Source organism: Simochromis diagramma, unplaced genomic scaffold (genome assembly GCF_900408965.1).
Source record: "Simochromis diagramma unplaced genomic scaffold, fSimDia1.1 OVJJ01000131.1, whole genome shotgun sequence".
Lineage (NCBI taxonomy): Eukaryota > Metazoa > Chordata > Actinopteri > Cichliformes > Cichlidae > Simochromis > Simochromis diagramma.
In genome coordinates, this window is record NW_024387200.1 from 2,231,759 (window position 1) to 2,257,570 (window position 25,812).

At 38.8% G+C, this 25,812-nt stretch overlaps 1 protein-coding gene across 2 annotated transcripts in view; it reads right to left on the reverse strand.

Annotated features, from left to right (window-relative positions):
- Window positions 1–21,688, reverse strand: part of srrm4 (serine/arginine repetitive matrix 4) — a 60,892-nt gene extending 39,204 nt beyond the window's left edge. The window contains exons 1-2 of one of the 2 annotated variants that reach the window (XM_040050674.1): window positions 20,840–21,688; window positions 18,486–18,533 (exon numbers count right to left, since the gene is read on the reverse strand). In XM_040050674.1, coding sequence (XP_039906608.1) covers window positions 18,486–18,533; window positions 20,840–21,039 — 248 coding nt within the window. In that variant the 5' untranslated portion in view covers window positions 21,040–21,688. The remainder of the gene's footprint in view (window positions 1–18,485; window positions 18,534–20,839) is intronic. The other variant, XM_040050676.1, reaches the window with a different exon arrangement.
- Window positions 21,689–25,812: the final 4,124 nt, after the last annotated feature.

The window sequence follows — 25,812 nt, forward strand, 5'->3', positions numbered from 1 at the left end:
GCAGTTTAGTCAGTTATGTATTTTGTATGGTGTAAACCCGTATTTCAGAGGTCTCAAACTTGAGGCCCGTGTCACCTCTACTTGCTTGACCATATATTGACGTGAAGAAATATAATGCAATTTGGCCCTTGAAGTTACTTTTATTGTTGGGGAGGATTTGTTTGTTCTTGAGTGCAATGTTAAAGTAAGTTCTTTAAAAAGAAAAAATAATTTAATATGAAGCTAATATCAGTAGAGAGCACAAAGATGTTGAGGAATTGGCTGTATTAGTTCAGTGAGAGAGTCATTTGTAAAGAAAACAATTTTCAATGTCTGCATGTATTTTGTTAAAAATGAACTAAATTACAGCAGAAGTGCTCCACGTGTCTGGCCAGAAAGAGAGTACCAATTTGTTTATTTGGTAGTTCAATCAAAGTTTCAGTTAGTTAAGAGTGAGAAAAATAAATTGCGTTCACATTTGCAGTTTTGTCTTGTTGTACAGTTTTTGACATTTAAAAAAACCAAAAAAACGCTACATTTTGAGTAATGAAAATGAGATCACGCTGCCAGCAGCTGTCCACAGCTCATTTAAGTTTGAGACTCCTGCCCTATATGAAATAATATTTAAGTTTTCTTTTGAAATCAACATTAAAAAAAAAAAAACATTGACAATGACACATTAAGTTTTCTCACTATTTTTCAAGAAAAACTGTCAACAATTCGTCGTTTTTGACCTTTTCATTGTAAAGATTTGCTGTTTTGTTTTCTGAGACATGACAAACCAAGTCACCATGGGCTCCTGCAGACAGGGACTAGTTTGTACTATTTCATGACAATTTATAGACCTGGCGATTCTCTGATTAGCTGACAATTGAATGAAGTAATCAGCACAATCACAAATTTCTCATCTTTCACACATAAAACAGCAAAATAGATTTTTTTTCTCCCCACTTGAAGCTGGACGGGCCAGATGGAAACTTTATTACCTGTCTGGCCTCTCAATTAATTTTGTTGATTTATGTTGCAGCTCAGTATCATGATTTAGGGTGGTAAGACTGACACTGAATAACAAACATATTCAGTGCAGGTTTCAGTTTAGTAGTCCACCACAAAAGAGACGAAAACTTGCCTACTGCACACTAAACTGACCAGATCTGCATGAAGCATTTGTATCAAGAACTGGATTCTACTTTAATGATATAAAAAGATCACAATAGTTACACTGCTTGTTAGCTGCTTATTTTATTTAGCAACATTTGTAATTTGTCCAACAAATATTTTATGCAACAAAATTTACAATGATTTTCTCAAATTAAAGCCAACCTAAAAATACATTTTTAAAAAGTGCAATTGTGACAATTTGAAAAAAACCTAAACACATTATTGTAAAATTAAACTAATTCAGTGAAAAATGCCACCTTCAGTTTATACTCCACAAGTCTACATCCCTACTGGAGGGTGTCTAACCTGCTCGTGGTGATGGTTGGAGGTGACCTTAGTCCATGTTGGTACACATAATTATCATTTCCCTAAGGGGGGACCTATGATCAATGAGAGAGTGACCTCACCCTCTGTACGCACCCCCTTGAAAGTCGGATAATAAATTGGTTCATCTCACCTCCCCTACCATCCCTGTTATTTAGAGGGCTATCCAAAGGAGTCCATTACCTTTTTATGGAAAGGAGGTTCATTCAATTTGCTGGCGACCCAATAAGAACTTCTGTATGGATGCATGGCAAGGGGGCTCAAGGGCAAGTGAATTATTCCATTATGCTTAATGTGTAGGAAGGCAAATGCAGTCAAGGCCATGAGGGGATTTATTTAGCCATGTAACCTCTGTTCCTCAGGAAGAAACAATAACTAACTGAACAGGTAAATTCCACACAGCATCTGTCTGCATCCCTCTTGAATATTTATAATTGATAATATTTATTTAGATTAAAAAAGATTAAAACGTGTTAAATATAAAGCGACAGAGAGGTGTACTTGGCTTTGTTAAGTTGTCCAGCTGCAGATGGAAAAAAAAAATCCCATGCCATTATGGTTTGGTACTGCTGGACTGTATGAAGATGTAAAACCTCCGAGCGTTCTGTCCAGACATTCAATTCTTATTTGGAGTTTAAAGTGACAAACAGAAAACTGCATTAAAATATAATTGAAAAGCATCACAGCCACACCGCCTGAAATTACTGGCTTAATGAAAGAGTTGTCTTATATTTGGCTTAAACCCCATTAAAGGATAATCCTACTAAAAGTCAAAGGTTTTGTTTAAAGGATTCACCATGCAGCATTACCAGCCCGTACGGTGCTAATGTCGAAATAATAAGCGGCATCAACTGTAAAGCGACATACACATATGGTCTTGGATTGATTAGAGGCAATCTGTATATAAACTCAATAAAGTGAATGTAATTCACAGGGTTCACAGTTGTATGGCCATTAAAGCTGATAAACTAATTTCATGCATCGCGGGAAGATTCTATGAAAAAAATATTGTTCAATATATTCAATAATAGCATACCTGTCCTTTAAAGAAACCCAATATTTAACTTTTGTGTGTGTGTGTGTGGCCCATGCATGTGTTTCTCAAGATATATTTAGACACCTACTAGTTCAATTAGTAGGTTATGCATTGGACAAGCTCTTGCTCATCAGTGCTTTTGTCAAGAACTCGTTTTCTACCTGAACTCTTTCTCAAAATATCTGAGTATTGTGTGAATAGCCAAGAATATGTGCACCAAAAAACAAAACAGACAGACACATACGCATAATTCACACAATTAGTTAGCTCTAGCCAGTTATTTTCTTTGAGTTTTGAGTAAGTGTGAAAACAGGAGCCATCAGTAACCATATTTAATGTGTAGGCATACAGAGCGTACAGATTTATGAACTATTTTAAGTGCATTATGAAAAGCATTGTTGCTTCATAACATAGCCACACATAGCCAGTAAATATACAATACAAATTACATCTTTCATATTGTTTTCCACTGTACACGACGTATTGGGAAATAAGATCTGTTCCAAAATAACCCCGTAAGGAAAAGCCTGTCACATGCTTCAAACATTATTTTGACAGCATATTTTTTGTCACCTTGCTGGCAAACATAGATGTACCCTGAGTGAACTGAAGTACCACCATCACTGAGAAGTGTGCATAGAAATAAACTTGAATCTCTCTTCCTTTTTTGTCACAGAAATCCTATAAGTACATTTTCCAGAGTGGAAATAACAGCGAGGGAAAGGCGAACTAAAAGTGACTCAGGAGTTGAGAGTCCACTCTGTGTTCTCAGGGGAACTAAAGGTTCTGGGGTTTAAAGGAAGGTGAGTCTGATCCTGCAGTATTTTGAGCGGGAGCAGATTATAAAAAACATCAGCAGGTGGATGAAAAGTGACATAAGCTGTATTCATAAAGGGCCATTTTTGCACAGTACGGTCAGGAACCGCATACGATTAATACATAACCTTGTCAACATCAATATGCCTGACTACAGCGAAGATAACTTATGTTATTGATATGAGCCATTGTGATGCACACCAGTAAGTAAATTATTATGAAAAGATTTATCACAGCAGGAAATGTCTGTGGTTACTGCAGTTGGTTAGCAATCAGAAGTGAATTTTGAATCAAAGCTGCCATTTGAAACCACTTTCAGATTTAGTTTGTTTTTGGATTATTGAATTGGATTTGAACTGTATGGATGCAGGTAAGTTTAAGGCACCAAAAAACCATTCTGCTTTTAGTTCAGTGTTCATATTTCATGCAACAGGGCTGAAAGAGATAACTTCCCATGTTATAGAGCTGGTTTAGGAGATGCCTAGTTTTATATATATGGATTGCTTTCTCCTAAAATTAATGGAACGAGAGCAAAAATCTCAGCAGCAATGCAGCTTTTCAGAAAACATGCCCAGTTTATTTAAAAACCTTCAAAAGGTTTAGTAGACTTCAAAGTCCAGTTTTGAGTAGATTATTGTTATCAGGAGACCTCTAGCTTCATCTAAATACAATCAGAAAATTGCCCAGATGTGTTTACTTTACAATTTAAAAAATAAATAAATAAATAAAAAAAAATTAGATGTCATTGCAAAACCTTCTCACGTTCCCAAGCAATATTGGACCCCAGGGCATGTGGAATGGGGCTTTAGGGCAGGATCAAAATTGATAGCATAGATGATGACCTGGAGGCGAAGATGGTATATTGCTAAACGGGTATTTAAAAACGACTCCTCCAATCTGACATACCCTCACCTTGGTGGCTGTCAGTCAAACAGTAAGACAGTCTATCAGTCAAGCTGGAAGACTGTCCTCCCGCTTCAAAGTTTATGAGAAAAGATAGGGTGTCTGTGAGATTATTTGTCCTTTCCTATACAGTATTAGCCCCTAATCTCCTGCCTCTCTCGGCCCATTCTCAACAGGACGAGGTGCTGTTAAGGGCACTGACAGATGGAGAGAGGGATAGTGGAGGACTTTGGCAGAGAAGGAGTAAATATGTCAATCACCTGAAGCACTGAGGAGTTTTTCTTGGAGAGGAAGAGAGAAAAGTCAACAAGCCCAAGTTCATTTTCAACATCTATCCATTAAAGGCCTTCGGATTAATACACCAGGACACATGACCCCTGGATATTTATTATGCAGTGTGAGTTTAAATAAAATGTTTTCCTTATCAGCACACATAGTGGTTTGAAATCACACGCACCACCTATATCTAAAAAGCTCTGCATTTCAAAAGCATTTTTCATCAAACTGAATAGCGAGGCAAACGTGCAGGAAATCAAGGACTCAGATAAGTGGATTAAAAATAGAAACTATTCTGCTTTTTGACTTTGACGTTGATATCTACATGCATTACGTTTGCCCTTTGGCCATCATGACAAGGATTATGCCACCAGTCAGGTTCTATTTATTTACTCAAATCATCTTTTGATAGGCCAACCCCCCCACCTTGGATGAATATATCAAACAGAATGAGGGCGTCCTGTTGTTAAATTGTAGCTGACAGCCTAAGGTTCATCACAACATCTAATGTACTGTGCTGTATTCCATTGCAGTAAGTTCTGAAACAATATTCAAATATAGACAATGTAGGTTAATGTGGAAGCTGATTGGATTAGGCAGATGTGGTTTAACTCCAGTCCTTTGGGACATCATGATTATTGCAAACATGGTTCAGAGTTTTTTCTATTTTAAACCTTTGGATTCTTTGCCAAATGCTCCCTTGGTGCATTGCAAGAAAAGCAAAATAAAAGAGTCAAACTTCTAGAACAGTCTTAATAATTTAGCAGTCTTCCTCAGAACTAGGAACTCATTTAGCTGAGCACAAAAGGCACTGGTGCATCGCCCTGGTCGGATCAAAGGCAAAGCATTAATTCGTGGCTTCTCGTTGTAGTCAGATCTGGTGTTTTATTGCAACTAGATTTCTTTAAACTGTCTTCAGACTCAAAGAGAGTGCTGAGACAAAGCAATTCTATTTCTCCTGCAAGGGCACCGCTGAGCCCAAGTTTAAATTGAATGCCCCAAAATAACTGTTTAATTATGTGGCTATCTGAGAGGCTTTCATGTTTTCCAAATGAATCAGGGGGAGTGTGATAACCGATTCTTTCATCGATGTAAAACTGGAAAAAAAAAAAATGTCTCTCAGCTTCTATCAAAAGTGATAGGAAGCCACTGAAATGAGCTCTTGTGCCAGAGACATTAATTAGATTTCTTATAATTAGGTAGACTATCCTCACATCACCCCGATCTGTGCCAGATAAATTTAATTATTGGGCAAATTCTACTCTACCCGCTCTGTCCATATTTTTACAAGGCAGTTCTTCTGAGGATAATAGATGTCTTCGTTTATATTGGTTTACTTTCAAGGTGTTTTCAAAGGCAAATTTCCATCACAGCAGGCAATGAATCTGTTTGTGCTGGAGAGATTTCATCTGAATGTTGATAATGACCAGTTCTTTCTGAAGACCTGTTTAAAGTAAGTGAACCGAAAATGGATCAACAAGGGGCATATTTTAGCTTTTGTGACCATGATTACATATAAAAAATTATTTTGTTAAATAATATTCAAATATTGACAGCTCTCCAAGATGCTTCTCGGTTACTTAACCTATACTTGAAATGTGTTTGTCAGCAGACAACTGAGATTACGGGTGTATGGGAACTGTAGTTTTCCATGTATTTTGCACAAACTACTGCAGGAAATGAATTTATATTTTTATTTGCATACACAAAGGAAGTAGATATTGGATTCTTAGGGGTACAGCTAACAAATCGTTAACTTAAAACCATAATGGTGAGCCCTACGGTGGAACAGATGGGGATCACCAAAGTAATTAGGACTAACTATCTGACAATTACAAATGCACAAGATTTCGCATGATTTTAGAGTCTTTATTCAGAGCAATGTTTGTATGATTAAAATCTCTGTCATCACACCAGCATTGCCCAAACATATTTAATTAGATGCAATGTGAGTAACAAACATTGAACAGACAGTGAAAACAGCAAAACGATAAAAACTGTGTTTTAGTCAGAAGGTTATTTCCTTCTGCAGAAATTATTCTGGCCCCTCCCTGGCCTCGTATGTGCATAGATGGTAACCCTGAGGCATGGAGAGCAGCAGCAAACCCCCCTGTACAGAATGAAGCACGAGGCAACGGCAACACAAAGGACATTGATTAAGTTAGTGGAAAAAGAGCGGCTGAAGTGGAGGTGGTTTGCAAAGCAGCATGCAGAAATATAGCAAGAGCAGCTGCACCACTACAGCTTAAATAGCATGTCCTATACACAAGATCGGCCAAAAAGATATGCAGACTGGTATCAGCTGAGCTATCAGCTGACGTGGGCTGGCACTGCAATGAGCTGATCTACCAAGATCTCCCAAACTAATGTTAGGCTCACTTTTAAGATTTCTATTAATATCCTGCAAAGTACCATCTCATCAAGTCTTAGATCTACTCAAACAAACTGAGTCACTGACTGAATGAGTCAGCATTGCATTTGCTAAATGGCATCTGCAAAGTAATTTCTGCACTCATGGTATCCAGAGCCACAGATTCCCTTACATTGACCACATTTAACAAATGTCCAATGACTGAGCATTTAACAAGGCTATTACTAAACTTAATTAAGGAAATAAATGAGCCATTCCCAAGAACCCGAGTGACTCAAATACCAATCTCATGGTGTCTGGGTAGTTTGCTGATGTCATGTAAAAATAATAACTTTCCCGAGTTATCTTCTATAGTCTGAAAATAAGAAAGTTGCACGACTGACTCACCATTTGCTGAAATCATTTCAGATTGAAAGATCATTCAGTTGACGTGTGAACGAGAAAGCCAGATAAGATCTCTCTTTGTTTATGCTTGTTTTTTTTTGTTTGTTTTTAACTTTGCGTTGTCATTTGAAGAAATGATTAGAAGATGATGTTTTTATTCCAGAAAACAAAACTGAACTATTAAATAGTCTAAAAAAAGACGAAGGTATCCATCTATCTTTTCATCTTCCCATTTCTTTGTGAAAGACGAAGATTTTGACTCCACTCTCTTGTATGTCTCTCTTACTTCGGGAACAGCGACAAACCTGTCAGCTCCATTTGTCCTAATCAGTTCTCAGTAAGATGAGCTGGTTACTGCAATGTCAGTCAGAATAACACTCACAATAGGAAGTAGCACACTGGCAAGATAGATTTTTGAACAAGCCCCCTCTGCACGACTTTCTACTCAGCTTCACTGTCACTCTTTGACCTTGTTACTGACCTCGACATAGTTTCTACTGCTCTGAATCAGCCTCTTGCTTTAGTATTCCTGATCTATACTTGTTCAATATGTCATTAGAGACTGTGTGCCTCTGAAATCTGCCTTGAATCTCTATAGAGCAGCTTCACACACTGCAGTGTAAAACATGCCATGAGAGCTAAAAGCCAAATGTACACTGTAACTAGCCTAGTTTTAATTTAAAACAAACAAACAAACAAACAAAAACAGCAACAGTTTTGAATATTTGGTATATTTGATGGCTCCAGTTATTTCATTTGACGGCCTCGCTCCTTTTGAAGAGATAAACACATTTAAAAAATATAATAATTACTAGTAGAAAGCTAAAGGGTGACACTTGTGTAAATTTGAAGCATAGTAGTATTTTTTATTAACTGTAGATGTCTTGATGCATGCTCAATCATCCAGGTAAGTACATATCCAAAAGTTGATTCTGTTCATCTCAACGTAGCGCTTTCAGTGGGAGAAATGTTTCATCACTCATCCAAGTGACTTCTTCAGTCTCAACTGACTGCAGGTTTCCTCAAGCTTATAAACAGTACATTTGCATAATGACTGAAACTAGCACCACTGAAGGAACAATGGGCTGGGAGGTCAGTTAGCTGAGACTGAAGAAGTCACTTGGATGAGTGATGAAACGTTTCTCCCACTGAAAACGTTACGTCCAGATGAACAGAATCAACTTTTGGATATTAACTGTAGATGTTCCTGTAGCTATTCTATAGCTAATTTAACTTTGTAAAAACTTATTGTAGACGGGTGAATGGCACCCCTACCATGACCAGTTAACTTTATGATTGCTTGCTTTCTGTTAAAAAGCTCTTAAGTTTGACCCATACAGTCCTATGTAGAGGCAACTCTCCTTTGTTGGGTACTCTGACAGTGGAGGAAGGTTAAGTTAAGAAAAGGTTAAGATAACGGATAATGCGGATAATTCTCATACCTTCCATCTGTGACAGTGCTAAACTCTGAAGGGTGCTTCATTGTCTGTGACACTGTGTCCTTACACTACATTAAAATCTTCCCTAGAGGAGCTATAACTGCACTAATGACTAGCTGTTATACACTGGGAGTGTCTTAAAATCGGGAAACACTGCTATTGATCAACAATCCGGTCAATCCTGACATAAAATACAGTAATTTTACTGCTTAAAGGTGTTAAAAAATAAATTACTACTTAAAAAGAAAGCGCGCAGCAAAAATGAATCCTAGCTAATCGGCACAAAAATGCTACAATTCAAGACTACCTTGTTTTTAAAAAAATATTATTAGTATTTTGTTATTATGGCTATATATTGAACCTTTCAATAGCATAATGAGGCTAAAGGGCTGAGAATAATAACCTGGAATCATGAGAGGTTTAGTTGTATCTTATCTTAAGGCAGACGTATTTGCTGTTTGAAAAGGTCATTTCTTTGACTGACGTGCAAAAACAGCTAAAAACAAACATTTCAGATGTGATGCAACTTCACAGGAACGTTTCTGAAAATGATCTACATATAAAGCAACCCTGTCTTTCACCTTGCTGAGAAGTTTCATAGTTCTTAAACCTCTTGTCATTTTTCAAGTCATGGGGCGACACCAAAGGTGAGAGCAAGGCCGTGTGAAGGAAATAATGTGGCGAGCCAATTAATTCCTGCGCTACCATCTCTGATTGCATTTGTGACATCAACACTGCTGCAGTTTGCACCCTTAACCCTGCATCAGTTATGCAAATGGTGGCAATTTCACATGACTGGCAGACCATCTTACTGAAATGAGGATGGGCAAGCAGCAAAAATGAAAAATGGAGGAGGAGGCTGAGACATGGGAGCCACTCAGCCTTGAAATGATTTAAGTGATGAGAAGTTGACTTTGATAAGTTTGCATTTTAATAATGAATACAATGACTGCTTCGGGGCTCCAGTTACAAAGAAGTAGCGCACTCGGCACAAAAAGAAAAAGACCAACGACGCTGATGGTCAGTCCATGTGAGACGAACCTTGAGTTTGTTTCTGAATGTCTTTTGTGTGAATCTGTGTAGACCTACAGTAAATAAGAGACTCCTGGGATGTTTTTAACACCAGAGTTAAAATTGCTTCTAGAGTAAAAGGGAGCTTTGGCCTGTTATCCAGGATTTTTCAGATTTTCCAAAATGGCAACTTTGGCGTATGCATACATATTTAATGAGGCTTTTGCTTCAGTGCGATTTTAGAGAGAGAGCGATTTCTGCCTACCGTCATTATGAGTGATTGCACTACCTAATGGCATGTTCCAGTTGGATGTGGTAATAATCTGTCTACCCCTGAAGCACCACTGATGTTATTATGATCAGCTGTTGTATATTCAGAACCTGTCACATTATATCATTTAGACTGAGGGTCTTGGAGTTGTGCTAAAACTGACAATTTTTTTTATTATTGATCACCCTGGCTTGTGTCTGCAAATGATGTTTTAAAAAAGGGATAGAGTTGCAGTAATATTCACAGACAAATGTATTTTATTCTATTTTGTCTTTTTTCTTTGACGTGATATATTTGAGAAGCTGCAAAAAACAAATTATTCATTTTAAAATAGTTACCAGTTGATCAACTAATCAGTTGATTGACTAAATGCCTGAGCTGTGGTTTAGGGTTTGCTAATATCAGAGTATATTTAGAAAAAACACTCCATTTCCTTTCAGGTAAATTTTGGCAGTAGTGAGACTTCAACAAGAATTCTCTGGTATACTGGTGTGCATCCATGCACATCACTTATGAATTATTTGATTAATACTAAGACGGTTTCTGGTCACACGTTTTTTGCCAGTGGTACAACTTTTTAAAAGAAAGATGTAAATAAAATACCAAAATCCGATTTAACCTCCTAGGACCTGGTGTCCACACATATGGACATCACATTTTGGGTTGTATAGACAAAAATATTACATTTTGCTCTACAAGGGCCTGATATCCACTTACGAGGACGTTATACTTCCACTGTTCTATCCAAATTTAAAGTGAATGTCCTCATATGTGGATCTCCTTTTTCTCAGAAACAAAAATTAGGTAAAAAAAAAAAAATCTGGTAATTCTTTGTTTTTACATTCATCAGATCCCAATCAGCCCAAATAGCAAAGAGAAATTAAAAATGCATGCCATGAAAGAGTTTGGGTCTTACGAGGTTTATGCACTTCCATCATAAAAGATCATACATTAAATGACTAACCACTTCAAAAATAATACACCATGTGCATGGATCTATAATATGCAGACCATGTGAGCAAGCAGTTTGTGACAAACAATAGAGAGAACACTAAATACCAAATTATCACAGGATATTACAGTCACTGGGAATTCATTGTTTTCATTTCAACTCCACTGAGTAATTACGTATTTAAAAAAAAACTGCACATGACAATAGCACTTTCACATATATTGCATTAGTAAGCCTTTGCTCACTTACACTTTACATCTGTTTTTGTTTCTCTTTATTCTGTTTGCTGCGGGCAAAGTGATTAGCAGTTAAAGTTGAAAGTTGACTCATACCTTTTACATGTCCAGGGAAATCTCTGGTTTGTGAAGATCTAATAGGCTGTAATGAGCAAGCCGCCCCTCTCTCAGTACCACGCTCATTGGTAATGAATTGCTCAAAGGAATAGGTCATCTCTTACTGTCTGTAAGATTTACTACCGTCCATTTCAACTTGAGCCAGTAGAGGACAAAGGAGCGTTTCACCCCCCTCTCTCATCGTCTATTATGAGTTTATTCAATGCTGTACATTATGTGCCTACATATAATTCAATTCCCTTTGGCCACAACTCAAGAAAGGATTTCTATTCATGGGCTGGAATATGATATTCAGTAAAATGTAATAACCTTTGCTGCTCCAGTGTCCTGAAATGGACAATCTCAAAATGTCACTCACAGAGTCTGCACTTTTATTTCCTTCCTTCTCGCAGTCTTTCTTTTGTCCTTCCCTTTCCTCCTTTTTTTCTGTTCCACCAGAAAGTCATTATATCCTTGCTTCACGCTACTGTTATATTGATTTCTATCACCTTTATTATTACAAATAATAACCATTTCTCCTTTTCATTTCTCATTTTACCCCCTTGCCTCGCTCCATCTTTCTTTCTTTTACAAACAAGTCAATTACACAAAGTGGCTGCATTCAGTGACTCTACACGGCATGTGCTTTTCACATAATGCCGTATACGTTTCGGTAATGTAAGAAACTAGAAGTTAATTTTTGCCCTATACAGCATGATTCGCTTTGACGCTGTTGTGTACTTGCACCTCAATGTCAACAAAGGATACAGCATCTTCTCTGAAAGCCTTTGAAACAAAGCTCAAAGTAAGTTGAGTCAAAACTTTTCTGTTTTTGTTACCACCTCAAATAGATTCAAGAGGCCAGAACATTACTGAGCCATAGATAAAGATAAGGAACATCTAATTAACTTATTAACTTTTTGTTCTTAAAAAAAAAGAGCAAAAAGCAAAAATACAAACAAAATAAAAACACATGTGATCAGACTCCGTATCAACCAAAGCACTGAAAAATAGTTTGCTTTTTTAAAGGAGAATTTACAGATTTTACATTTCAGACATTTTTGTGCATTGCTTATAATTTCCCGCCTTTATGTTTCCATCTGCTACATTTATTCTTGCAGAGCCTGCACTCGGCAAACTGACAAAATCACAAGCACATACTCCAACACACATCTTGTGAACAAGCGACACAATTTACTATGTTAATGGACTTAAATGCCATGAGTCTTTCTAAATGTCAGTGCACTCGATTTTAACATAAAGTAAGTGCGGCAGGTGCAGAATGGATCCATATTACTCCAGCTCAGTGTATTTTGTGCTCGTAAGCAGTCAAATTTCTAATCAGCAAGACAGAAACTTTCAGATTTGTTTTTTTGTCTGTTATCATTATGGAATTAAATCAATTCAAGCATAAAAACTTGGGCTCAAACAAAATCAGTTCCCCCTTCTGTGTTGTTGGAGCAGCAAATTTCCCTTTACAGCATGACAGATTACAGTCTTGCCTTATGTTTTAGATGTAAGAAGATGAGTGCAAACATTTTGTGTGGCTTCTGTTGCATCTTATCATTCATTCATTCATTTGGATCCACTAAATTTTAACTTAACTCTACCTTTTTTAGTATTTATCACCATTTACAAGTAAAAATGCACTCTTGAATGTTTTATTATATTTATTATTGTGTTGTTAAGTTTCTATTCACAAGAGTTTGCCACAATGGACAAATCTGCATATTTGATTTGACAGATTGTGATGGCGCCCAGAGATTTGTGTCTCCTGTGACTCTTAAACCAGGGATCTTGTGTGTTGGTGATGAACAGATTTAAATTAAATATGTAATTAAAAAAAAAACATGCTCTATGTCATTTACTGGTGAACCAGTCATTTTAGCACAAAAAAACCCACTTGAACTTTGCCTTTCTAACTAAACATTTATTCCCTGAAAAACTAGAAAAACAATTCTCGACTGCATCAAATCCCAATCATAAAAATGCACAATTCAGGATATGACACAGTAGCCAGCAGCTACAGGAGGGAGGGGTGTGGGTGGCATTTTCCAAGCAGAGGAGTTGCCACAGTGGGCGAAGTGTGATCCCTAAAGGGAAAATTTCACAGCATCTCTGAGATGATGTAAAGGGTTAACACTCGGCTCTTTGCTTTCATCTTAAAAACGATGCTGTTGCTGTTCAGCTTTGAAGGACTTATCATGTCACTCCCCCTCCTCCCCGTGTTATATGTCAACCTCAATATGTTCTCTCATTATATACCTACAAGTGTTTTCCATCATGTGTGTGGGCACCTGAGCATGCGAGTTGATTTTTTGAATGTTTTGTACTAATGAGGAAAGAATATATAAACACAAGTGGAAGGCCGATCAGAAATACATTTGTACTTTCTCAAGGTTTAAAGCAACTGTTAAGGTGCCGCCAAATCCTTGGCACGCCTGAACAGACCAAAGGGCCAAATCTAAACTAAATTGTCCTTCCTTGTGTTCACAGTCTTTATAACCGCTAGTTCAAGATTTCATAATCAATTCTTTAAAATTGAACTTCATTGCTGAACAAACTTCCCGCATTCACACATTTATCTAAACTGTCTGCATCACTCTGTCACCGCTGCTGTTGCTCTTTTCAGTTTTATGTTATTTCTGTTCATGTTACAGCCACCTCGTTTATTGTCTTCATGTTGCCTGTCAGGCATGGGGAGCAAGACAAAGAACAAGATGAAACAGCAATAATAACACCATATATATACTGATTCTGTTTAGGTATGTTCCTTTTCACTGCTAGGCTCCTGATGCCTTTGGGGGTTTGATGAACTCACTCACTACATACAATAATAATAAAAAGGCATGCGTGCATACAGTACATGTGTGTGTGTGTGTGTGCATGGACACAGTGCCTTGAAGGGTTCTCAGTAGCTTGATCCCCTGATTCATAAACTCGAATAAACACACAGTCTTACATCATTTCATGGAGTGTGTCTATAGGGACAAAAAAATGACACATTTCCTGGACTCAAATATCAAAGGGTCTTTTGAGCTCTCTGTTCAAAGTGCTGCTTTCAACCTTTATCTCTATCATGCTTACACGATATTAAACATCTATCACAAGTTAGCACACGAGTCCAGCTGTAGTCAGGCACAATCGATAGGTGTGTCATTATAGCTAAACTCATTTCTTACCGCTGCGCTGTGCCTTTAAGATGCCGAGATGAGGATGAAATTTGGAAATGTCAAAGTGAGCTTTAAAAGCCAGAAATATCACCTTTGAAGTAATTGTTGGGTCATTGGCATTCATCAATAACACCTTCAGACTCCCCAGTGATATATTACAGCCATTTTTTGCTGTAGGCCAGTGAATATATGTCTCATTCGACTTTTAAGGTGGCACTGTTCTGAATGCCAGTTTTTTGGGGGCCTGTTGATAAAGTGAGCAAATTCTTTCATTCCTTCAGCTTACACTCAATCCTTCACATTTACTATTAAAACAAAATATGATCTTGAAGCTTTACATTTTTTAACTCCAGACTGTACCCGGGAGACACTCTGAAGCTTTCAGCCCAGGCTCCCTTCCTCCAATCAGGGGAGGGGATTGCGGTGAGGAACTATTCCTCGACACCAACTGAGGTGTTTTGGTGAGGTGAGGGGTGCATGACCGAAAACCTGACCTCAACCAGAATGTATCCAGCCTCAGGCCACGTCATGCCTGGAGAAGACCCTGGACAAACTAGCATGGATGGATGAATGGATAGATAGTGCAGCAGTACGTTTAAGGGATTAGACCTCTGTGGGTTATTTTCACTATGGATTTCTTATGGCCACTTAATGTAAAAATTATATCAGTAAATATTCTGTATAACTCACTACCTCCAGAAAATGCATGTGGAGGTGTATCCCTTTAAGAACTGGTGCAATTTTTTTAGATCCTTCTTACTTCAGAGCTACATATCTCATGATGCATCCAGGTCCAGAAGGAGAATTGCACAAAGTGGCAATGAACTACAAACAGAAGTTGGCACTAATGCAGCTAGAAACTGTTTGCCAACCAACACTACACAAAAAAACAAGAACGCAGTGCTAACTACTCAGTGTTGATGTGGTACCTGTGTGGTGCAATAGCATTAGATGCTGCAGTACAAACAGGAGAAACATGCAGAGCTCAGTCGTCAAAAATTCGGCTTGGAACTCGTTGATAAATAAATAAACAAATAAATAAATAAAAATGAGATGAAGTCCAAACTCCAAGCCAGGAAACTCTAGAGTAAGACATCTCAACTATACAGAACTTTGAGGACCTGTTGAATATTTCTTAGTGAATAACATTGTGGTTAAATAGCAAACAGGCTTATCTATATATCTTAGGAAGAGCAGTGAGTGACTTTTTTTAACTTCTCTCCACCTTTAACAGTGTTTATCTTTTTTCTTTTGTTTTATTATCATCTAGTTATTGTCACTCATGGCCATAGTGGCTGCTGTTAAGCTTCAATTTTAATGGGCCTCAAAATGTCCTCCTTCCTGCAACTATTCTGTACTTCTCCCTCCCTAGCCCAACTCCTGCAGGCTATTATTTTCCCACAAAAGGTAACTGCATTGACACAAATCCTCTCTGAAACATTCTGTATTCCTTGAGTGAAAATAGGATGCAATAAGGCTTTCTATATGCTTTTTTCTTTTTGGTGACCTCAACTAAACAGTGCATCAGTTTATGTGGTTCAAATGGTTATTTAATTTGCTTATTCACATGAGAGATTTTTTAATTCCTCTGGAATTCTTTTGATGCTTTCTAAATAGTTCAGCACTACTTGGGAAAAAGGGGAAGTTCTGTACATTTTAGTATTTATGAAACCCTTTTTAAATTCCATTGGGCAAACTCAAAAAGGCTTCTTCCTGAAGACCTCATGTTTTCATGAGATTTCTTCACCCTATTTCATTGCGAACGCAAAGCAATTCATCTGCCAGTAACACGGCCAGCACCTCCTGTCTTAAACATGAAGGTGTTATTTCTTTCCAGTCTACGGTTTTGATTTTAGAGACAGATACTTTAAAAAATAGTTAATTACAGAACCTGTGAGTCAATAAATCTATTATACATGCCTCTATTTATTTAAAGTTAAAACTTGCAGCCATCTATTAAAAAGCTAAGAAAGGAGACTTTTTAGATTTGGTAACTTTTTACAGTTTTCTCACACATTTATATTTGTCATATTTTTTTTTATTTTCCCCTTGTATTTGAATCGATTAAAATTCCAATTTACCAATGAACCTTTCTGCTTTTTTTTTCTCAGCCCATGACGTAAAAAGAGGCGAAAAACGCGCTGGAATAGTGCATCAAGTGTGAAGCTGCAGAAGGTAGATTGGTTCAAATGGATTTTGGAGTCAGTATCAAATGGGAATCCATTTTGGTGATAAGTCCGATTCCTGCCTGGGGAGCTGGCATCATCTCCCGCTCTCTTGTCAGCATGCTTCAGCAGCCGCATCCTGTGCTCTGAGTAATATGACACAGACACAGAGAGACCGAGTTAACACACACTGAAAAGATACTAGGAGAGGCAAGGACAGAGATACTGATGCGAGGAGAGGAAGACAAGTCGGGTAAAGATACTCTGCAATGAGGAGAGCGGAAGAACAGACACAGATGTACAACGGCAGACAAACCCCTCGTCCGTCACTAAATCATGTTTGTCATTCTCACAGAGAGAAGAAGAAAGAGAGTGATGCCTCGTCCCAAGGGGAGCTGTGACTGTTACTCCTTGATGTTTTCCAGACTCTACAGTATATCCTGTATTTATTCATGCTCCCTCTCTGAGCATTATTATTCCTGTATTTGCTTAAATGGGCGTGGATGCTGTAAGCATTCTTGCCATAGCAATTTAAATCTAAGACATTTTCTTTAGCAAATTGTGCAATTCCAACAGCCAGGAGGTGGACACGCAAACATGAAAAACTCTGAGAGGCTACAAGCCGTCAGACAATCACATGCTATGAGCAAACCGCCACTTAATCAAAACAATTTTGAAGAGAAAACAATGACAAACAATATAATTATAACCCGAACTGCCGCTTTATTACAGACAACAAAACGAGCCCACATACTTTAACTCTGCATGTGAACTAGACCGGTGAATCTGTTGAACGAATATCAATTGTTATCTTGTAAATATGCCTGTATCAATCAGGTGTGCAAGAAATTACAGTGCTGGAATTACAAGCATATAAGTTTGTAAACTGCAGTCAGTTTGGTCTAATGATCACATCCAGCCACAGACCAACTTTTCGTTTTGCAGTTAAATTGCAGTCCACACAATGGCAGAGGTAGACTTATCATATTTCACCAAATCTGGAAATACAACCTATTGACAATGAGAAAATGTGCATTTTGTTTAAGGATTTGTATTACATTTAAGTGTTAAGTGTAATAAAACTGACCAGCAATGACACATTTTCTATTTTATGTGTTTTCCAGCTTCTTAAATTCATGGTATGGTTGTGTCATGACCAATCTGAGAGGTCAAAACCCAAGGATATGTAAATGCTACTGTTTTTCTGTCACTCAGAAACTACTGTTTCAGCCTTAGATGTAGATTTCAGACCGCACCCGACCCCAGTATTAATGGCATAATAAAAACAAAACAAAACAAAAACATATTAAAGAAGCAGAAGAATTATTGAAGTATTTTAAAATCCAATATTTTGAGTTGTATTCAAACTTAAACTAAAGTTTTGAGGCTGCAGTTAGCTTGCATTGCATTCTGTTTAAAGGTGTTCCTGTTATTTCGTCCATCCTGCTGTACGTTCCCACCGGTGCTGTCAGAGTACAAGCCCCTCCAAACACCCTTTCTCTCTCTTTCTCGTTAAACCAGCATCTGCTGAGGTAAGAGGCCTGAAACCCCCAACCACACACGCATACACACACACCCACACATACTCACACTTCACCCCCTCCCTTTCTTTGCAGTCTCTCAAGCTTGCCATCTGCCACAGAGTTGGACAAGACCCCACTAATATGGCAGCCACACGCACGCACGTACACACGCATTATGAGCTTCCACCCTTATTTCAAATCCTCACAACCGCTGAAAAAAACTGCAGGGACACACATGATCGCACACGTATACACACACTCGTGGTCACACGCTATACAACATTAAGTTAGGCATGCTGCATTTTTAATCAGAAGCCCCCACGAGCAACACAGTTTGCAGGGTCATAATGGTTTTGAGACAAACCCTACCCCACTGCATAGAGCTGGTGAACTCCTCCCCTCTTCTGTGTGACTGGCCTGGAGAAGAGGATAGAGGGAGGACAGAGGGACAACAGCGGACTCTAATTACTCCTCTGTGGCTATCTGGCTCCTCCAGCATTTTATTTCAGGAGTTACGGGAGACAGTGAGAGAGAAAGAGGCGAACAGAGAGGAAAGACTAGGATGCCACGAACAGACAGAGACTCATGCCGATTGAACATGAGGCATCACCCTGTGGCTCTCCCTCAGTCTCTTCTCTTCTTTCCATCTCTGCTTGTTGTACATAATGCCCTCTCGTACTCACTGCAATTGTTCATCACCCCTCAGTTATCCACAGTGAATAATAATGTCTCCTCTTTGAGAGAAAGAGGCAGAGGAGCAAGCCTAAGGCAATGCATTCTGATGGTCTAAGCGTTCCCCAGTCACCCTATGCCTGGGCAAAATCAACAGTGCGGTAGGAAGGGAGCTAGGATGTCCTGCATCCATATTCTCTGGGTGTTGCATTTGTTTGTTTTGTTTTTCTCATTATTTACAATCTGTATCACCCAAGCCAAACTGTAAATATACACAGAGACAGGGCGAGAGACAAACTCTGGACAACGGGGACGCTGCCGTTGTCTTTCACAAATAGACCCAGGCGAATTAGCAACATTATGTCTTCTCTGTGGGGACATTTGCTCTCGCCTGCCCCTGCCATGCCGCCATCATCATCACTGTCACCCGGACGGAGCCCGTGGAGAGGCAGAGCCACTTGAGGAAAGCTTCTTTCCTAGTGAAGCTAAAGTTGAATAGACAGCTGGGCCCCGCTCCAGAGTCTCCAGCTATTTCAAAAAGGCTGCTCAGTTCACAGCAGCCAGCCACAATACATTTCTTTCTTTCTTTCTTTTTATGAGAGCCCATTCAGTTTGCTTCTAATTTATTTTGCCAGGTTCCCCAAATAGACTTGAATCTGTCATCTGCACCAGGCTATGGTTGACTGACAGAAAAATTGTGACTACAATTATTTGGTTAGATTGCGGAGCTGGGGCACAGCGGAACAAATGCATATTTGATCACTTTCTTATAATAAAAGGTCTTTTTTTATCCATATCCTACAAGCCAATAAAATCTTTTATATCCAAGCCATATGCAGTATTACGGTCCTGCTGTAATAGAAGCCATTAAGGACACATTATTTGATTCACTGTGTCTTTCGCTTGCCTGTGCCAATGTAGGATGAAATGGGCCATTCTAATCCTCATTAACATAGCTAATTTCACATAAGAGAAAGTTGATAGTGGGTGTCAAAACCATTCAAAGGTCACCCAAGCAAGCTACACCATTTGACAGATAAGTATATCCATGTGCCCGTGGCTCTGTGTGTGTGTGACTGTGTAAAAAGTATGTATGTTTGAACATTTATTCCATTTGTACGTGCCGTTTCAGTTGAAGCAGGGTAACCTCCCCTGATACATTTGAGAAATAGGCAAAGCAGACAGAACAGTGCCTGATAACATGGATAAAACTGTCAAAGCTAGCAGATGATGGTTGATCATGCAGAAAGGAGCAAGGATGGGACAAAAACAAGAGAGCAGAGATATGCAGGAAAAGGGCATCAGACATTCATCCTCCCCTGAAGGCTCTAAGTGCTACAGCTAACCTTTGGTCGAAGGGATGAAAAGGGGGAAGAAAATGTCTAACATGTTGCTCCTTTAACGGAGGCTCTGGCACAGCGCCATGTCACAGGGGGACGAAAGGACAAGTCTGACATTAAAAGCACAAAAAGTGCAGTCACGTGACCTTTAAAGGGGTCAGATAATTGAACATCAAACTCTTCAGGCCAGCTGTGTTTGGCTGCGTGACACATGTGGCTGCATACATTAGTGGAGAAAGATCATCCAGATGGCTGGGTGATAAATCAATAACAAAGGCATGTTTGAGCTAGGCTCTTACACGACCTCTTTATTCGCTGATTTGCTGATGTACGGATCAAAAAAATGTCTTGGCGGGTGTAATTTCGCACACATGTTGATTACACAGCTTTTTCAGCTTTCTGTATTACACATTTATCTGTATCCTTACAACAAAAATTAATCCAGGTGCCAGGTGATTAATTAAATGTCTTTGACTTTTATATTTTTAAGGCGTGCTCTTCTAGAGGAAACTGTATGAACTGGCACTTCTTGTATTTAGAAAAATATGTATATAAAATTAAAGGAAAGTGTGCATCAACTATATCAGCAATAGCTCCACTACCATGTGCTTACAAAGTTTAGGGTTAAAGAAAAATGAGAAGTTTGAGCAAGCGTCCACGTAAGCTGCTGAAGTAATATAGAAGTAAATACTGTAAACTGTAGATACTCACTCAGTCACTCTCCTACTGGCGGTGATGCTAGCCACAATGACACTCTCTGGTCTTGGGGTGGCCACAGCCTTGAAAGTCCCTTTCCAAAACTTCTCAAAGAGCTGCTTCTCTTCCAGCTGGAAGGTGGTAGTGCTTCCCTGAGATCCCAGGGACAGCGAGGCGCCACAGGGACCAAGCTGGAGTGAACGTGGGGGCTGCATTTCTGCTTCTTCGCTCCAAACTGAATCACCTTCAGTCACTCACCCGACAGTCTCCCTTCACTCTCATACAAACGTGCGCACACACGATACTGGTTGTTGCTCAGGAACTGTCCAAGTACTGAATCAAACCGAGCAGAGTGCAGCAGATGCTTTGCTCCGTCTTCTCTTCTCACAGCAGCAGGTCAATGTGTCAGCGCGTCTGTCTGCTCTTCACTCTTGAGCGGGAGCGTGCGGAGAAGGACAAAAGCTGACCCTCTCCAACTAGAGACCGGGTATTGTTCTCCCAGATGAGGAGGGGTAATGGAGATTGTGTTTCTCTCTCCGCCTCTCCTCTTCTGTCACATCTGCTGCTCTTTGGGATGGGGTCTGGGTCGAGTTTGGAAGCCAGAGCGCTCCTTTTTTTCCCCTTTCGGCAGCTTCACACAAAATTAGGCATTCCTTGACAATAGATGGAGCATGCTTCAGTCGTGAGAAGTGAGAGACCTTGTGCTTTTCTTGCTGCTAGAGTGCAGCGTTTTAGTGTAGAGATAATTGTGCGCCCACGCGCACAGGCTGAGGGTTGAGCGGGTGTCGAGGCAAGTGTTGCGGCGTGTTTGAGGGCAGGCGTGTCTGTAAGTTGGAGAGTGGGTATGCCAGAGTGTGTGAGTGAAAATCGAGTGAGAAGCTCAGCTGAGAGTGGGTTGTTTTGTGTCTCTCAGCATGTGACGTCAAAATTGGGGGCTGGACACTGAGTAAAGGGGACATCCTCCGTCATCCTCTCTCACTCCCTCGCTGTGGTACTCTCACTCTTCTAAACCCTTGATTAGATTCACTTTTCATTTTTTTTCTCTCTCGCTCTGTTTCTTTTAATCTTTCTGTCTCTCTGCTTGTATTTCTCCTTTCCTCTCTGTCTTCCCTCCATCTTCCTTTTCCCTGTGCTTTCTATTAAATACATTTTGGGGTTTTTTAAACCTACAAGAACTAATCAGTTAGACCATAAACAGAAAATAAATCCAAAATTGTTCCTAAATAATTAAAAATGAATTATTAAGCTCATTTAGTATAGTTTTAGTCTTGGACTCCACCAGAGTAACTTTACAAATAACCCTAACGTATTTTATACTGAGCCTTGCTGTAGCCCCTGAGTTTACCCACTGTCAGCATTTGGTAAATGGCAAATGGACTGATAACAATTTTCTGTTCTAACTGAGCACTCAAAGCACTTTTTACCAAAAGCATGAATGTGTTTCTATAATCTTTTGTATTTTGAATATGTAATTACTGATATATCTACTAGTTTTTATTATGTTGCAAGCAGTGTAAGTCTGTCTTTCTTATCCTCTTCCTTTGTGGGACACACACACACAGAGACACACACACACACACACACACAGACGATTGTCTCGTCAGTATCTTGGACAAAAGGCCGAGGAAATCAACATAATAAAAGGCCTGGCTCAGTGAGGACCAGCCGGAGCATGTGGCTGACACAAACTTCCCCTCGGGGGTTTAAGCTTTTTCCCTACCGTCACTTACCTCCTCCTCTCCTCTTTAGTCTACTTCTACACGACACAGAGCACAGAGGCACAACTCAACAACCCCCTCCCCAGCTCTCCCTTCTTTCTTCGCTCTTCTCTTCTCCACTCTGTCTCTAATGCTGCATATCATCTGCTGGTTGCCATTGCTGAGGACTCTGGAAATCTTCGAGGGGATTACAGACTACTACAGGGATGCCACCCTGTTTATGCTACAACAGAAAACTCAGTGTAATACTTTAAAGGATATATCCTATTTATAGACTTTTGGAATTGCTTGCAGACTTTAATGTGATAGAGCAAAGCTCACTCATGCACCAACAGCTTTTATGTACACAAATTTAACTTTTATTACTATGCTTTTTCCTCAATATTTTGAAATATTTTGTAGCAGTATATATATTTCCAAGGAATTTAAGATGGTGTTTACAACATTACTAAGATGTTTCATTTGAGCACATTAGACAAGGACTGATGGGGTTGTATAGTGGTAAGCAAGAGGGTCCTGGTTTGCACCTGCTGGCAATCTGGGGCTTTTTTGTGTGTTCCTTCTGTGTCTGTGTGGGGTCACTTTGGGTTCTCTAGTTTCCTCTTCTAGTCCGAAGACATGCATGTTAGGTTAAGTGGTGATTATAAATTTCGTTTGGGTGTGAATGTGAGTGTGTATGGTTGTCCATCTCTCTGCATCAGCCATGTGAGCCTGGTTCTGCCGGAAGTTTCTTCCTGTTAAAAGGAAGTTTTTCCTTCTCACCATTGCCAAAGTGCTTGCTCACAGGGGGTCATATGACTGTTGGGTTTTTCTCTGTATCTATTATTGTAGGGTCTACCTTACAATATAAAACACCTTCAGGTGGCTGTTGTTGTGATTTGGTGTTATATAAATAAAACTGAATTGAATTGAATTGAATTGAGAGACTGCCATCCTACTGATCTATCCCTGTTATGACTGGTGGGATAGGCCCCAAACATCCTAAAATGAATAAGTGGTTATATATACGCAAATTGTAAATAAATTGTACAGTTCTTATTCCATGACACATGACAAAACTGAAATAAATACAGAAAAATAGCCCTTTTGTGTTCCCTTTTGAACTTTACTGTGGAAGATTTTATATTTATAATATAAAGAATTTGGTAAGGTTTCTTTGCAGACAGGCTTAATTGTCCAAAATTAACTTTGCATTTTAGAGTTTCAATAGTTCACTAGATATCTATTTACTCTTCTCTTTGGATACCACTTCATTTGAAAATCTAGGTGTCAAATCCTTTCACACAGCTGATTCCAGATTCCAAATTAATCTGCTCTGCTTGCCTCTAACAAGGTGTTTCGCTCTAAGCTGTGAACAAGATGTCAGAAACACAAGTTTTGTCTCGCTGTGCTGACTACATTGTCGTGTGAACCTTCCATCTTTTCTCTGATCAAGAGTTGTAGGCATAGGTGGGAAATAATATCCCTGCCTCCTAATAGGTATGCACAAAGACACGGTGCTGTACCTCGTCTGGATTAATAATGCATATATTAGCTGATAACACAAAACCTTGATGTATAACAACGTCAGAGACTTAATGATAAGTGGCTGCTTCATCAGTGTGCTTTGCATAACGATGGAGCAGAGGCACTCTCAAATCAAACCAGAGGGCACAGACAAGCAGGTACAGCAAAACATAGAATATGTTTCATTTATGGTCGGGAATATCAAACAGCTGTTTCTGCCGTAAGATGATGTTAAGGTTATATTGGAGGGCTGTGCCGAGGGCAGAAGGTTGGGTTTCCTCCTGCAGAGTGTTTTTATGAAGTGCTTTTGCTAGCAGTGGTTTTATATGAAAAGCTCAGCTGAAGGACACTAAGCTGTTGCAGAAAAAGTCATTAATTTGTGTAAAGACAATAATTTCATGCTTTAGCCTTGATGTTATAAAGGAATGAAGTGATAATAATTGATTTTAAAATGTTACATGACATCGCATACATCTAAGAGACTTTGTACAATGCTGTGCTTAGTGCATTTATGCTCAACCATCAACATAACATCAAAAATGAAATAATTACAATTATTTAGCTTTTCTTTGCATCTAGCTTTTCAACAACATCTAGCTTCTTGTCATCTCTTTAAGCCTTTTAAAAAAGGCAGCTGAACAATCATCTGTAATTTTCTGGGTTAGTTGATACACAACTGGAGCTAAACAAAAAGTGAATCCACTCAAAGTGAAGCACATATTATTTGAGTTTTTCAAAAGAAGCCGAGGGAATACTTGAAAACTTATTGGTGAGGCTGAATGGTTTTCAGATTTCAAGCTGACAGTAATTGCAGTTGTTAGAATAGATGAATTCATCTTTTTTAAGTCAAAAAGAAACAGGCACGACAAATTGCTCGCAAATGCAACATTACTTTTTCTTTATCAATAACAATCAAGCTTTCTTTTTGTGGCACTTCTGCATAAAGTGAAAAAAAAAAACAGAAGCAAAGATTCACCTTTTATTTCAAAGCCTCGGCCATATTTTCTTTTCACAGCATTGTTCTGTTTCTCCATCTTCAATTTCAGCATGCACACCTCCACATTACTTCAAGAGAAATCAAGTACTGGTATTATCTGGGGATGGGCTGTCACCACAGCACTCAGAACAGAGCTTACTTTAAAAAAAAAAAAGTTTTCAGGAGACATCACTGTATTGCATTTTTCATTTACTGTCACTGCTTTAATTTGCTTTGGTTTTAGTCACACAGACCTAGAGGCATGTCAGAAACCTACTGGCAACTACCAGTCACTAGGGAAAAATGTGCATTCCCTCACTGGTTGACAAGTGTTGGCAGTTGCTTGGTTAAAATGGTCGCAGGGAAGTATGAGGGATGTCAGAACAGGGTTTGTTATTAAAAGTAAATTGGACACTCATTGGTCTAAAATAAAACTAAATGACTAAACAATCCGTGAAAATACAACTGAGAAACCCACCAATTGCTAATGGGACAGTAACTGAAATTTTCATTAAATTTAACAAATAGAAATCAAAATTGTATTATATGTATTCATCTTTGGTTATAATTAAAAAAAAATCTTTACCATAGACATCATATAAACTAAATGCCCTAAGACTAAGTGTAAGTGCACACCGAATAACTCGTTTGTAACATCTTTCTGAACTTATATTAAAAAAAGCATTATAGTTGTAGATGGAAGTTTGAACACAGGCAGCCTGACAACTTACAAGGGCTGTTGCACAGCGATAGCATTTTTACATTGGTGCAGTGGTTTCAACATGGTG